Source organism: Homarus americanus, unplaced genomic scaffold (genome assembly GCF_018991925.1).
Source record: "Homarus americanus isolate GMGI-L3 unplaced genomic scaffold, GMGI_Hamer_2.0 scaffold42657, whole genome shotgun sequence".
Taxonomy (NCBI): Eukaryota; Metazoa; Arthropoda; class Malacostraca; order Decapoda; family Nephropidae; genus Homarus; species Homarus americanus.
The window spans coordinates 486,340-501,714 of record NW_024722584.1 but is presented as its reverse complement, the minus strand read 5'-3'; the positions used below and the strand labels follow the sequence as shown (position 1 = coordinate 501,714).

The 15,375-nt window shown below is 32.5% G+C and overlaps 2 protein-coding genes across 2 annotated transcripts; both read left to right on the top strand.

The window, feature by feature from the left end:
- Positions 1–578: 578 nt before the first annotated feature.
- LOC121862841 lies at positions 579–1,778 on the top strand. Its single transcript, XM_042361163.1, has 3 exons — positions 579–619; positions 1,262–1,411; positions 1,446–1,778. Exons 1-3 carry the CDS (start codon positions 617–619, stop codon positions 1,689–1,691), a joined length of 399 nt encoding a protein of 132 aa, XP_042217097.1. The 5' UTR covers positions 579–616; the 3' UTR covers positions 1,692–1,778.
- A 2,129-nt stretch (positions 1,779–3,907) lies between these two features.
- On the top strand, positions 3,908–15,371 carry LOC121862840 (uncharacterized transmembrane protein DDB_G0289901-like). The gene is made up of 3 exons (XM_042361162.1): positions 3,908–3,977; positions 4,610–4,892; positions 15,024–15,371. The coding sequence occupies exons 1-3, from the start codon at positions 3,975–3,977 to the stop codon at positions 15,197–15,199; spliced, it is 462 nt and encodes a 153-aa protein (XP_042217096.1). The 5' UTR covers positions 3,908–3,974; the 3' UTR covers positions 15,200–15,371.
- Positions 15,372–15,375: the final 4 nt, after the last annotated feature.

Below are 15,375 nucleotides of genomic sequence, written 5' to 3'. Positions count from 1 at the left end.
TGTACAGTATATAACATCAAGAACTCTTTATTATTTTATGTGTAATAACAATATAGAAATTTATTTATTAGGGAGACAAATCATTTGTATGCTACAATAGCAAATATATGTTTTTAAAATGTTATGTTACTATAGATCGATATATTTTACCATGTTTATGTGGATTTACTCGAGTGTCACTTGAAAAAATAGTAAACTATTATTTTTATCAAATTTTCAAGATAAAAACTTTGGCAAACAAAATGAAATACAAAATAACTATTACGCAATTCCTTTTGACATACAAATAAAATTAAAGTTTCAAAAAATACGAAACAATTTGAGTTCAACTATTAATCCGGAGGTGATTGACTAAAAAAAGTGGGTGACTCTGCTACTAGGATAGAATCTGAAGGTATAATAACTTACTTCCTAGAAAATGGAGAAATTTCACTGGAAGATTATGTTACCCTGACTAACACTACCGCTCATGATTTGATGCTTGTGGTTAAACAATGACCTTACGACACGTCATCCTCATTCATGTCTTAAGGAGGGAGGGTAGAGGCTACTACAGTATATAAGACAGACCACACTGCAGGATATCAAGAGCTGTTCTCATCTCCACACTGTCAACATGGTAAGTATTAAGAAGCTGTGCAGAATAAGAACAATTAATATAATATTTCTTTTAAACCTGATTGTGGATTAGAGAATTATAATTGTCAAATAGTAAAAGCCGTTACCTTATGTCACACGTCTAGGAATGAAAAGTAAACTAATAAGCTAATGCAATCTGATTCATTTCGAAGAGTTTTGACTGAACTTTCCAATATAGGATCTCCAAGTTGTTTCAAATTTTATCAGGAATTCCTTCGTCTTCCGATTCCCTCTCCCAATAAAAAAAAAAACTTTCAAATAAACATCGATTCTTAGGGATGTGTTTACGTACCCAAATCATTCTCCTTTAGAATCCAGGAAGCTTATAGTGTATTTTTCTTGTAATACTATAATTTAATTCAGGCCTAGGAATCCTACTATCTAATATTATGGAGATAGTGGAATTTTTATATGAGTAATACATAATTTAGCTATTTCTGTATATAAATTTAAAAAATGGATTTTAAAGTCCTGATGCGGTTTTGCAAGTGAGAATTCCGGTAAGTTCAGTAGCTCCAGTTCATGCAGATAAAAAAGCTTCTGTACCTTTATCCAAATCTCATGTTGCGGAATTCTTTCAGTATTTAAACAAATAGTAAAAAAATATATTTTTTATTTCCAGCGTTGCGCCATTACTGGTTTCTGCCTAGTGCTGCTGGTGACCTCCAGCGTCGCCATGTATGGTAGCCGTAGTAGAAGTGGATCTACTGGTGGTGGATCCTCTGGGGCTTCCAACGGTGGATATGGCAGCAGCTCTCTGGTGGTAACAATGGTGGATATAGCGGCGGCTCTCTGCAGTAACAATGGTGGATATAGCGGCGGCTCTTCTGGTGGTAACAATGGTGGATACAGTGGCAGCTCCTCTGGTGGTAACAATGGTGGATATAGCGGCAGCTCCTCTGGTGGTAGCGGCTCCACGGGTGGTGGCTCTGGCAACTCTGGTGGTTCTTATGGCTACTATGGAAAATAAACAAGTAGCCAGTAACTTTTTTGGATCAAACCTCAAAATATTCAACAACAAGACAGCCTCCCATTCCCGACCAACTCAGTGAAATGTTAAAATATGATGTCTATGTTTGTATCTTTTCATGGAATATTGTATAGAAATTTATGTAGATGTAATTTCAATAAAATTTGACATAATTTCTGTTCTCTTCTTTATGCTCCTAATACTTATAAAAGTCTTGATGTAGTTCATGTATCGATAAAATATCCACAGTCGTCGTCTTCTCCTGTCGGATTAAGAAGACAAGTTTCAACATATTTTGTATCATAAGTTATTTTTTCACGATTTATTGTTGGGGAAGCTGTTAAACAAATATTTAGTTCTTTTTTAAGAAATTATTCTTGTGTATCAAACAAAATAGTCAATATAGTAAAAGTAAATTACTTCAGGAGAAAAATTATCACGATTGAATGAAATATTTACTATGGGGAAGACTGATAATGTCTAAACAGCCCGAATAACCTTTGGAAGCTTTACTTGTAACTGTACCAACAAGACAAAAACATCCCTTAAGTGTGGTAACAAAAAAAATATTGGCCAAAAAAATCCTAGAATTTTGTTTGTGTTCATTACCTAACAATCGAGCAATTTTTCGCCAAATACAAATCAATTTAAAATTCAGTATTTACGTAAATTAAATACTATTAACAGTTGAGTAACTTCCTAAATAAAGCTGAGGACTCATGCAGATTAAGCTCTCAACCTCCTTTAATTTGATGAACAAACACTCTAGTGCTACCAGGGGGTTATGTTTGGTTAGGTTAGCTTTAGGATGTTTAAGCATCAAATGAAATAAATTTGGGATGCCTAATTTTCACACTTGATATCACCATTATAGGAATACTTCGTTGTCACAAGTTTTGTATTATAGTTAAAAGGACCCATTAAGGCTTAAAAAAAATTATTACTGTTTGTAATATCTGTATTCGTTTGTGTACAGAATTTTTTTATTTTTGTTTTTCAAAAGATTTAAAGACGAATTTATGATTTTGTTAAAGTCTTTACCATAAAATGTATGAACATAATGCATTTAGGGGTTCTGAGTATATTACATGAATCAATGTTAAGCAGTTTAAAGCCACTATACAAGTATTCCTTACACAAGTATATATACACATTACAAAAATAGGATGGTGTTACGTTGAACTTATGTTATTTACTGTTAAAAGAAAAATATAATGTTACAATTACCAAACCTGGAACTATGCAGAGAATAAGTTTTTTTTTCCAAGTTGGTTGAAAACAAAACCTTTCCAATAATGGTTATCCTATCGAATATTTTACATAAAAAGATAACATGCTAAGGTTTTCTTTGATTTAATGAAATCTTCAACTGAAAATTCTGATATTGCCACCGTAACTGAACAGATGTTGATCACTGGTTACCCCACCTGAGATATAAATTTCTTATAAAAGAAACATAACAGAAAAGTTGGACTCATCCATTCAATCACTCCTACGGTTAACAAGGAAGTAAAAATAAGAGATACAAATGTCGACTTAAAGATAAAATACTTCAATTATATCTATATGTGACGCTACTCAGGCGCAATTATTATTAGTCTAATTTTCTGGGAGTTTCCAGCTCAACCAATACAGCTTTAAACTCTTCACTGCTTGTTTTGTTCTCTTTATACAGTGAAGTTTTTATGTATAGTAATTGAATGACAGAGAGTTTTCATCATTTTTGTTTCAAGAATAAAGGAAGTATTGTACAGTGTATAACGTAAAGAACTCTTTTATATAATTTTTATATGTAATAACAATATATGAAATTTAGTTATTAGGGAGACAAATAATTTGTATGCTACCTTAACTTAAATATGTTTTAAAATGTTGTTAATATTTTCTCTGGAGTAAAATGTATTTACCATGTTTATGGTTACTCGGAGTGTCACTTGAAAAAATAGTAAACTATTATTTGTATCAAATTTTCAAGTTAAAAACTTGTAAAACAAAATGAAATACAAAATAACTATTACGCAATTCCTTTTTGACATACAAATAAAAATTAAAGTGTCAAAAATAGTAAACAATTTAGAGTTCAACTATTAATCCGGAGGTGATTGACTAAAAAAAGTGGGCGACTCTGCTACTAGGATAAGTCTGAAGTCATAATAACTTACTTCAGTAGAAAATGGAGAAATTTCACTGAAGGTGATTATGTTACCTGACTAATAACACTACCGCTCATGGTTGATGCTTGTGGTTAAACAATGACCTTACGACGTCAGCCTCATTCATGTCTTGGAGGGATGTGAGGCTACTATATAAGACCAACTTCACACTGCAGGATATCAAGAGCTGTTCTCATCTCCACACTGTCAACATGGTTAGTATTAAGAAGCTGTGCAGAATAAGAACAAATTAATGTAATATTTCTTTTAAATACAGTTGTGGATTAAATTATAATTGTCAAATAGTAAAAGCTGTTACTTATGTCCACACGTCTAGGAATGAAAAAGTAAACAAATAAGCTAATGCAATCCTGATTCATTTCGAAAGAGTTTTGACTGGTTTCAATACAGGAACTCAAGTTGTTTTCATTTTTTTCGGAATTCCTTCGTCTTTCAAGTCTCCCCCTCCCAATAAAAAAAAAACTTTCAAATAAACATCGATTCTTATGGATGTGTTTGTGCAAATCATTTCTCGCTTTAGAATCGAAACTTATAGTGTATTTTTCTTGTAATGATATAATTTTATTCGCATGCAAAGTTCTTGTATCTAATATTATGGAGATAATTGGAGATTTTATATGAGTAATACATAATTTAGCTATTTCTGTATATAAATTTAAAAAAAATGGATTTTAAAGTCCTGATGCGGTTTGCAAGTGAAAGTTCGGTAAGTTCAGTAAGCTCCAGTTCATGCAGATAAAAAAAGCTTCTATACTTTTTATCAAATCTCATGTCGTCAATTCTTTCGAGTATTTAAACAAATAGTTAATATAATTTTTATTTCCAGCGTTGCGCCATTACTGGTTTCTGCCTAGTGCTGCTGGTGACCTCCAGCGTCGCCATGTATGGTAGCCGTAGTAGAAGTGGATCTACTGGTGGTCGATCCTCTGGGGCTACCAACGGTGGATTTGGCGGCGGCTCTTCTGGTGGTAACAATGGTGGATATAGCGGCGGCTCTTCTGGTGGTAACAATGGTGGACATAGTGGCAGCTCCTCTGGTGGTAACAATGGTGGACATAGCGGCGGCTCTTCTGGTGGTAACAATGGTGGATATAGTGGCAGCTCCTCTGGTGGTAACAATGGTGGTGGATATAACGGCGGCGGCTCTTCTGAGGTGTTAGCGGCTCCACGAATGAGTGGCTCTGGCAACTCTGGTACCGGATATATAGCTGCCTATGGAAAATAAACAAGTAGCCAGTAACTTTTGGATCAAACCTCAAAATATTCAACAACAAGACAACCTCCATTCCCGACCAACTCAGTGAAATGTTAAAATATAATGTCTATGTGTATCTTTTCCATGGAATATTGTATAGAAATTTATGTAGATGTAATTTCAATAAGTGACATTTCTGTTCTCTTCTTTATGCTCCTAATATATAAAGTCTTGATGTAGTTCATGTATCGATAAAGTATCCACAGTCGTCGTCTTCTCCGGTCGGATTAAGAAGACAAATTTCAATATATGTTGTATCATAAGTTTTTTTCACGATTTATTGTTGGGAAGCTGTTAAAACAAATATTTAGTTCTTTTTTGAAATTATTCTTGTGTATCAAACAAAATAGTCAATATAGTAAAAATAAGAATTACTTCGGGAGAAAAATTATCGATTGAATGAAATATTATTTACTAGCAGGAAGACTGATAATGTCTAAAACAGCCCAGGCTGCTTTTGGAAGCTTTACTTGTAACTGTACCAACAAGACAAAACATCCACTTATGTGTGGTAACAAAAAATATTATTTAAAAATCCTACAAATTTTTGTTTGTGTTCATTACTGCCTAATCGAGCAATTTTCGCCAAATACAAATCAATTTAAAATTCAGTATTTACGTAAATTAAATACACTATTAACAGTTGGTAACTTCCTAAATAAGCTGAGGACTCATGCAGATTAAGCACTCAACACTCCTTTAATTTGATGAACAAACACTCTAATGCTACCAGCAGATTGTGTTTGGTTAAGGTTAGCTTTTGGGATGTTTAAGCATCCAAATGAAATAAATTGGGATGCCTAATTTTCACACTTGATATATCACCATTATAGGAATGCTTCGTTGTCACAACAAGTTTTGTATTATTATAGTTAAAAGGACCCAATAAGGCTTAAAAAATTATTACTGTTTGTAATATCTGTATTCGTTTGTGTACAGAATTTTTTTGTTTTGTTTTTCAAAAGATTTAAAGACGAATTTATAATTTTGTTAAACTCTTTACCATAAAATGTATGAACATAATGCATTTAGGGTTCTGAATATATTACATGAATCAATGTTAAGCAGTTTAAAGCCACTATACAAGTATTCCTTACACAAAGTATATTATACACATTATAAAAATAGGATGGTGTTACGTTGAACTTATGTTATTTACTGTTAAAAGAAAAAATATAATGTTACAATTACCAAACCTGAACTATGCAGAGAATAAGTTTTTTTTTTTCAAGTTGGTTGAAAACAAAACCTTTCCAATAATGGTTATCCTATCGAATATTTTACATAAAAGATAACATGCTAAGGTTTTCTTTGATTTAATGAAATCTTCAACTGAAAATTCTGATATTGCCAGCAGCCTTTGAACAGATGTTGATCGCTGGTTTTACCTGAGATATAAATTTCTTATAAAAGAAACACTTAACAGAAAAGTTGGACTCATCCGTTAATCACTCTAAGGTTTAACAAGGAAGTAAAATAGAGTTACAAATGTCGTCTTAAAAGATAAATGCTTCAATTTATCTATATGTGACGCTACTCAGGCACAATTATTATTAGTCTAATTTTTCTGGGGTTCCAGCTCAGCCAATACAACTTTAAACTCTTCCCTGCTTGTTTTGTTCTCTTTATTCAGTGAAGTTTTATGTATTGTAATTGAATGACGAAGTGTTTTTCATCATTTTTCATTTCAGAATAAAGGAAGTATTGTACAGTGTATAACGTAAACTCTTTTTATATAATATTTATATGTAATAACAATATATGAAATTTAGTTATTAGGAGACAAATAATTTGTATGCTACAATAACTTAAATATATGTTTTTAAAATGTTGTTAATATTTTCTCTGGGTAAAATGTATTTACCATCTTCACTTAGTCATAGGTATACTTGAAAAATAGTAAACTATTATTTTTATCAAATTTTCAAGATAAAAAACTTGGCAAAACAAATGGAATACAAAATAACTATTGCAATTTCTTTTTTGACAAACAAATAAATTTAAAGTGTCAAAAATATAAACAATTTAGAGTTCAACTATTAATCGGAGGTGATTGACTACAAAAAGAAGTAGGCGACTCTGCTAGGATAAGTCTGAAGGTATAATAACTTACTTCAGTAGAAAATGGAAAATTTCACTGAAGGTGATTATGTTACCCTGACTAATAACACTACTTTCATGGTTGATGCTTGTGGTTAAACAATGACCTTACGACGTCATCTCATTCATGTCTTGGAGGGAGAGTGCGAGGCTACTATATAGACCGCTTCACACTGCAGGATATCCAGAGCTGTTCTCACCTCCACACTGACAACATGGTTGGTATTAAGAAGCTGTGCAGAATAGAACAAATTAATGTAATATTTCTTTTAAATACAGTTGTGGATTTAAATTTATAATTGTCAAATAGTAAAAGCTGTTACTTATGTCCACACGTCTGGAATGAAAAAAGCAAACTAATAAGCTAATGCAATCCTGATTCATTTCGAAAAGAAGTTTTGACTGGTTTCTATTACAGTATCTCAAGTTATTTTCATTTTCAGGAATTTCCTTCGTCTTTCAAGTCTCCCTCCCAAAAAAAAAAAACTTTCAAAATAAACGTCGATTCTAATGGATGTGTTTGTACAAAACATTTCTCCTTTTGGAAATCAGAAACTTATAGTGTATTTTTCTTGTAATACTATAGCAAAATTCGAATACAAAAGTTCCTTGTATCTAATATTATTTAGATAATTGGAGATTTATATAAAAATACATAAATTTGCTATTTGTATATAAATTTAAAAAATGGATTTTAAAGTCCTGATGCGGCTTACAAGTGAAAGTTCGGTAAGTTCAGTAAGCTCCAGTTCATGCAGATAAAAAAGCTTCTATTCCTTTGCCAAATCATGTTGCCAGATTCTTTCAGTATTTAAACAAATAGTTAATATATTTTTATTTCCAGCGTTGCGCCATTACTGGTTTTTCTGCCTTGTGCTGCTGGTGACCCTCCAGCGTCGCCATGTATAGTGGCAAAGTAGAGAGTGGATCTACTGGTGAATTACGGATCCTCTGAGACTCAACGGTGGATATGGCAGCAGCTCTTCTGGGGCTACCAGCGGTGGATTTGGCAGCTCTTCTGCCAGGTGGTAACAATGGTGGATATGGTGTGGCTCCTCTGGTGGTGGCACAATGGTGGATATAGCGGCGGCTCTTCTGAGGTGGTAACAATGGTGGATATAATGAAAAGCTCCTCTGGAGGCCAACAATGGTGGTTGGCGGCGGCTCTTCTAACGGTGGTAACAATGGTGGATATAGTGGCAGCTCCTCTGGGTGAGCAATGGTGCTGGAGTATATGGCAGCTCTTCTGGTGTTAGCAGCTCCACGGGTGGTGGCTCCGCAACTCCTGAAAAATTCAGTTTCTTATGGCTACTATGGAAAATAAACAAGTAGCCAGTAACTTTTTGGATCAACCTCAAATATTCAACAACAAGACAGCCTCCCATTTCCCGACCAACTCCAGTGAAATAATATAATGTCTATGTTTGTATCTTTTCATGGAATATTTTATAGAAATTTATGTAGATGTAATTTCAATAAAATTGACTTTATTCTAAACTCTTCTTTATGCTCTAATACTTATAAAAGTCCTTGATGTAGTTCATGTATCGATAAAATATCAATCGTCGTCGTCTTCTCCTCGGATTAAGAAGACAAGTTTCAATATATGTTGTATAAGTTTTTTTCACGATTTATTGTTGGGAAAGCTGTTAAACACTAGTTCTTTTTGAGAAATTATTCTTGTGTATCCAAACAAAATAGTCAATATAGTAAAAGTAAATTACTAAAGAAGAAATATTATCACGATTGAATGAAATATTTACTATAGGAAGATAATGTCTAAACAGCCGAATAAGTTTTGGAAGCTTTACTTGCTAACACTGTACCCCGCAGACAAAAATATCCCTTAAGTGTGGTAACAAAAAAAAATATTGGCCCAAAAATCCTAAATTTTTTGTGTTCATTACCTTACAATCGAGCAATTTTCGCCATCTACAAATTAATTTAAATTCAGTATTTACGTAAATTAAATAGAATTTACAGTAGAGTAACAACTCCTAAATAATGCTGAGGACTCATGAGATTAAGCACTCAACCTCCTTTAATTTTGATGAATAAACACTCTAGTGCTACCAGGGGTTATGTTTGGTTAGGTTAGCTTTAGGATATTTAAGGATCAAATGAAATAAATTTAGGGGTGTCTAATTTTCACACTTGATATACCATTATATAGGAATACTTCGTTGTCTAACAAGTTTTCTTATTATAGTTAAAAGGACCCATTAAGGCTTAAAAAATATTTCTGTTTGTAATATCTGTATTCGTTTGTGTGCAATTTTTTTCAAAAAAGATTCCCAAAGACAATTTATGATTTTGTTAAACTCTTTACCATAAAATGTATGAACATAATGCATAGGGGTTTGAATATATTACATGAATTAATGTTAAGCGATTTAAAAGCCACTATACGTGTTACCACACAAGTATATATACACGTTACAAAATAGGATGGTGTTACGTTGAACTTAGTTATTTACTGTTAAAAGAAAAAAATAATGTTACAATTACCAAACCTGGAATTATGCAGAGAATAAGTATTTTTTTTCAAGTTGGTTTAAACAAAACTTTCCAATAATAGTTATCCTATCGATTATTTTACATAAAAAAAATAAAATGCTAAAGGTTTCTTTGTTTATTAAATCTTCAACTGAAAATTCTGATATTGCCACCGTAACTGAACGAATCAATATTTGATCACTGGTTACCCCCCACCTGATATAAATTTCTTATAAAAAGAAACCTAACAGAAAGGTTGGACTCGTCCATTCAAATCACTCTAAGGTTAACAAGGAAGTAAAATAAAAGAGTTACAAATGTCGTCTTAAAGATAAAATACTTCCAATTTTATCTATATGTGACTTCTCAGGCACAATTATTATTAGTCTAATTTTCTGGGAGTTTAGCTCAACCAATACTAGCTTTAAACTCTTCACTTAGCATTTTGTTCTCTTTATTCAGTGAAGTTTTTATGTATAGTAATTGAATGACAGTGTTTTCATCATTTCTGTTTCCAAGAATAAAAGGAAGTATTGTGTACAGTGTATAACGTAATGAACTTTTTTATTATTTTTGTAATGTAAAGCAACAATATATGAAATTTAGTTATTAGGAGACAAATAATTTGTATACTACAATAACTTAAATATATGTTTTAAAATGTTATTAATATTTTCTCTGGAGTAAAATATTATTTACCATATTTATAGTCCTCAGAGTGTCACTTGAAAAAAAATGATAATATTATTTTATCAAATTTTTCAAGATAAAACTTGTAGAAACAAATGAAATACAAAATAATATTACGCAGATTCGCTTTTGACAAGCAAATAAAAATTAAAGTGTCAAAAATACTAAACAATTTAAGAGTTAAACTATTAATCCGGAGAAAATTGACTAAAAAAAGTGGGCGACTCTGCTACTAGGATAAGTCTAAGAACATAATAACTACTTCAGTGAAAATGGAGAAATTTCACTGAAGGTGATTATGTTACCTGACTAATAACACTACCGCTCATGGTTGATGCTTGTGGTTAAAACAATGACCTTACGACATCATCCCCTCATTCATGTCTTGGAGGATGTAGAGGCGACTATATAAAACTAACTTCACACTGCAGGATATCAAGAGCTGTTCTCATCTCCACACTGTCAACATAGTAAGTATGAAGAAGCTGTGCAGAATAAGAACAAATTAATGTAATATTTCTTTTTAAACACAGTTGTGGATTAAATTATAATTGTCAAATAGTAAAAGCTGTTACTTATGTCCACACACGTCTAGGAATGAAAAAGTAAACTAATAAGCTAATACAATCCTGGATTCATTTCGAAAAGAGTTTTGACTGGTTCAATATAGGATCTCAAGTTGTTTCATTTTTTCGGAATTCCTTCGTCTTTCAAGTCTCCTCTCCCAATAAAAAACTTTCAAATAAACATCGATTCTTATGGATGTGTTTTGGTACAAATCATTTCTCGCTTTAGAATCGAGGAAACTTATAGTGTATTTTTCTTTAATGATAAAATTTTTATTCGCATGCAAAGTTCTTGTATCCTAATATTATGGAATAATTGGAATTTATATAGAAAAATTCATAATTTAGCTTTATTTCTGTATATAAATTAAAAAAAATGGATTTTTAAAGTCTGATGCAGTTTGCAAGTAGAAAGTTCGATAAGTTCAGTAAACCAGTTCATGCAGATAAAAAAAGCTTCTATAACTATCAAATCTCATGTCGTCAATTCTTTCGAGTATTTAAACAAATAGTTATTAATTTTTTTATTTCCAGCGTTGCGCCAAATTACTGGACTTTCTGCTTGGTACCTTGGTGGCCTCAACGTCGCCATGTATGGTAGCCGTAGTAAAGTGGATCTACTGGTGGGCTGGATCCTCTGGGGCTCAACTTGGTGGATATAGCAGCAACTCCTCTGGGGCTACCAATAGCAGTGTAGTTGGCGGCTCTTCTGGTGGTAACAATGGTGGATATAGTGGCAGCTCTCTGGTGTGGTAACAATGGTGGGTATAGCGGCAGCTCTTCTGGTGGTAACAATGGTGGATATAGTAGCAGCTCCTCTGGTGGTAACAATGGTGGATATGGCGGCAGCTTTCTTCTGGTGTGCTTGGCTCACCCGGTGGTGGCTCTGGCAGCTCTGGTGGTTCTTATGGCTACTATGGAAAATAAACCGTGTAGTAACTTTTGGATCAAACCTCAAAATATTCAACAACAAGACAACCTCCCATTCCGACCAACTCAGTGAAATGTTAAAATATAATGTCTATGTTTGTATCTTTTCATGGAATATTTCATACAAATTTATGGATATGTAATTTCAATAAATTTGACTTCATTTCTGTTCTCTTCTTTATGCTCTAATGCTTATAAAAGTCTTGATGTAGTTCCATGTATCGATAAAATATCCACAAGTCGTCTTCTGTCGGATTAGAAGACAAGTTTCAATATATGTTGTATCATAAGTTTTTTTTCACGATTTATTGTTGGGGGAAGCTGTTAAACAAATATTTAGTTCTTTTTTGAGAAATTATTCTTGTGTATCAAACAAAATAGTCAATATAGTAAAAGTGATAAATTACTTCAGGAAATATTATGACGATTGGACCAAATATTTACTATGGAGAGAAGACTGATAAATGTCTAAACAGCCCGAATAACCTTTGGAAACTTTACTTGTAACTGTACCGCAGACAAAACATCCCTTATGTATTGGCACCACACAAAAAATATTGGCCCAAAAACCCTAGAATTTTGTTTGTGTTCAGTACCTTACAATCGAGCAATTTTTCGCCATCTACAAATTAATTTAAAATTCTGATATCGTAAATTAAATAGGATTTGCAGTAAAGTAACTTCTAAACATTGCTGAGGACTCATGAAGACTAAGCACTCAACCTCCTTTAATTTGATGAATAAACAATCTGAGTGCTACCAGCGGAGATTTATGTTTAGTTAGGTTAGCTTTAGGATGTTTAAGCATCAAATGAAATAAATTTGGGGTGCCTAATTTTTCACACTTGATAATTACCATTATAGGAATACTTCGTTGTCACAACAAGTTTTGTATTATAGTTAAAAGGACCCATTAAGACTAAAAAAATATTACTGTTTGTAATATCTGTATTCGTTTGTGTACAGAATTTTTTTTCAAAAAAATTCAAAGACAATTTATGATTTTTATTCAACTCACTTTACCATAAAATGTATGAACATAATAATGCACTTAGGGGTTCTGGTATATTACACTTGAATCAATGTTAAGCAGTTTTAAAGCCACTATACAAGAATTCATACAGAAGTATATATACACATTATTACAAAAACTAGGATGGTGTTACGTTGAACTTATGTTGTTACTGTTAAAAGAAAAAATAATGTTAATTACAAGCCTGGAATTATGCAGAATAAGTTTTTTTTTCAAGTTGATTTAGGCTCAAAAACTTTTCCAATAATAGTTATCCTATCGATTATTTTATATAAAAAAATAAATTGCTTCAAGGTTTCTTTTGATTTAATAAATCTTCAACTGAAAAATTCTGATATTAATGCTACGTAACTGAACGAATGTTGATCACTGGTTACCCCCACCTGAGATATAAATTTCTTATAAAAAACATAACAGAAAAGTTGGACTCATCCATTCAATCACTCCTTAGGTTAACAGGGAAGTAGAAATAAGAGTTACAAATGTCGTCTTAAAGATAAAAATACTTTAATTTATCTATATGTAGTATACTCGAAACTTCAATTATTATTAGTCTTGGCCCACTGGAGTTTCCAGCTCCAACCAATACAGCTTTAAACTCTTCACTGCTTGTTTTGTTCTCTTTGCTTCGAGTGAAGTTTTTATGTATTGTAATTGAATGACAGAGTGTTTTCATCATTTTTGTTTCAAGAATAAAAGGAAGTATTGTACAGTGTATAACGTAAAGAACTCTTTTATATAATTTTTATATGTAATAACAATATATGAAATTAGTTATTAGGGGAGACAAATAATTTGTATGCTACAATAACTTAAATATATGTTTTAAAAATGTTATAATATTTTCTCTGGAGTAAAATGTATTTACCATGTTTGCTGGTCACTCGAGTGTCACTTGAAAAATATTAAACTATTATTTTTTATCAAATTTTTCAAGATAAAAACTTGTAAAACAAAATGAAATACAAAATAACTAACACATAATTCCTTTTTGACAGAAGCAAATAAAAATTAAAATTGTCAAAAAATACTAAACAATTTAGAGTTCAACTATTAATCCGGAGATGATTATTTAAAAAAAGTGAACGACTCTGCTACTAGGATAAGTCTGAGAAGGTATAATAACTTGCTTCCCTAGAAAATGGAGAGAAATTTACTGAAATTGATTATGTTACCTTACTAATAACACACTACCGCTCATGGTTGATGCTTGTGGTTAAACAATGACCTTACGACGTCATCCTCATTCATGTCTTGGAGGTGGGGGCTACTATATAAAGACCAACTTCACACTGCAGGATATCAAGAGCTGTTCTCATCTCCACACTGTCAACATGGTTAGTATTAAGCTGTGCAGAATAAGAACAAATTAATGTAATATTTCTTTTTTAAATACAGTTGTGGATTAAATTATAATTGTCAAATAGTAAAAGCTGTTATATGTCCACACGTCTAGGGTAAAAAGTAAACTGTAAGCTAATACAATCCTGATTCATTTCAGAAAAGAGTTTTGACTGGTTTCAATATAGGATCAAGTTGTTTCATTTTTCGAATTCCTTCGTCTTTCAAGTCTCCCCTTCCCACGAAAAAATAATCCCTGCAAATAAACATCGATTCTTATGGATGTGTTTGTGCAAATCATTTCTCGCTTTAGAATCGAAACTTATAGTGTATTTTTCTTGTAATACTATAATTTAATTCGAATACAAAGTCCTTCTATCTAATATTATGGAGATAATTGGAGATTTATATGAAAAATACATAATTTAGCTATTTCTGTATATAAATTTAAAACAAATGGATTTTAAAGTCCTGATGCGGTTTGCAAGTGAAAGTTCGGTAAGTTCAGTAAGCTCCAGTTCATGCAGATAAAAAAAGCTTCTATACTTTTTATCAAATCTCATGTTGCCAATTCCTTCGAGTATTTAAACAAATACTTAATATATTTTTTATTTCTAGCGTTGCGCCATTACTGGTTTCTGCCTAGTGCTGCTGGTGACCTCCAGCGTCGCCATGTATGGTAGCCGTAGTAGAAGTGGATCTACTGGTGGTGGATCCTCTGGGGCTTCCAACGGTGGATATGGCAGCAGCTCCTCTGGGGCTACCAACGGTGGATTTGGCGGCGGCTCTTCTGGTGGTAACAATGGTGGATATAGCGGCGGCTCTTCTGGTGGTAACAATGGTGGATATAGTGGCAGCTCCTCTGGTGGTAACAATGGTGGATATAGCGGCGGCTCCTCTGGTGGTAACAATGGTGGATATAGCGGCGGCTCCTCTGGTGGTAGCGGCTCCACGGGTGGTGGCTCTGGCAACTCTGGTGGTTCTTATGGCTACTATGGAAAATAAACAAGTAGCCAGTAACTTTTTTGGATCAAACCTCAAAATATTCAACACCAAGACAGCCTCCCATTCTCGGCCAACTATTTGAGACGTTAAAATATGTCAGAAATTTTATATTTCAATAGAAAGTTGTAAAGAAATTTGTGTAATTGTAATTTCAATAAAATTTTATATTATTTTTA

Coding starts and splice junctions, on each gene's coding strand:
- LOC121862841 (XM_042361163.1), top strand. Junction 1,412..1,445: donor GCTCTCTGGTGGTAACAATG/GTGGATATAGCG, acceptor GCAGTAACAATG/GTGGATATAGCGGCGGCTCT.
- LOC121862840 (XM_042361162.1), top strand. Junction 4,893..15,023: donor ATATAGTGGCAGCTCCTCTG/GTGGTAACAATG, acceptor GCGGCTCTTCTG/GTGGTAACAATGGTGGATAT.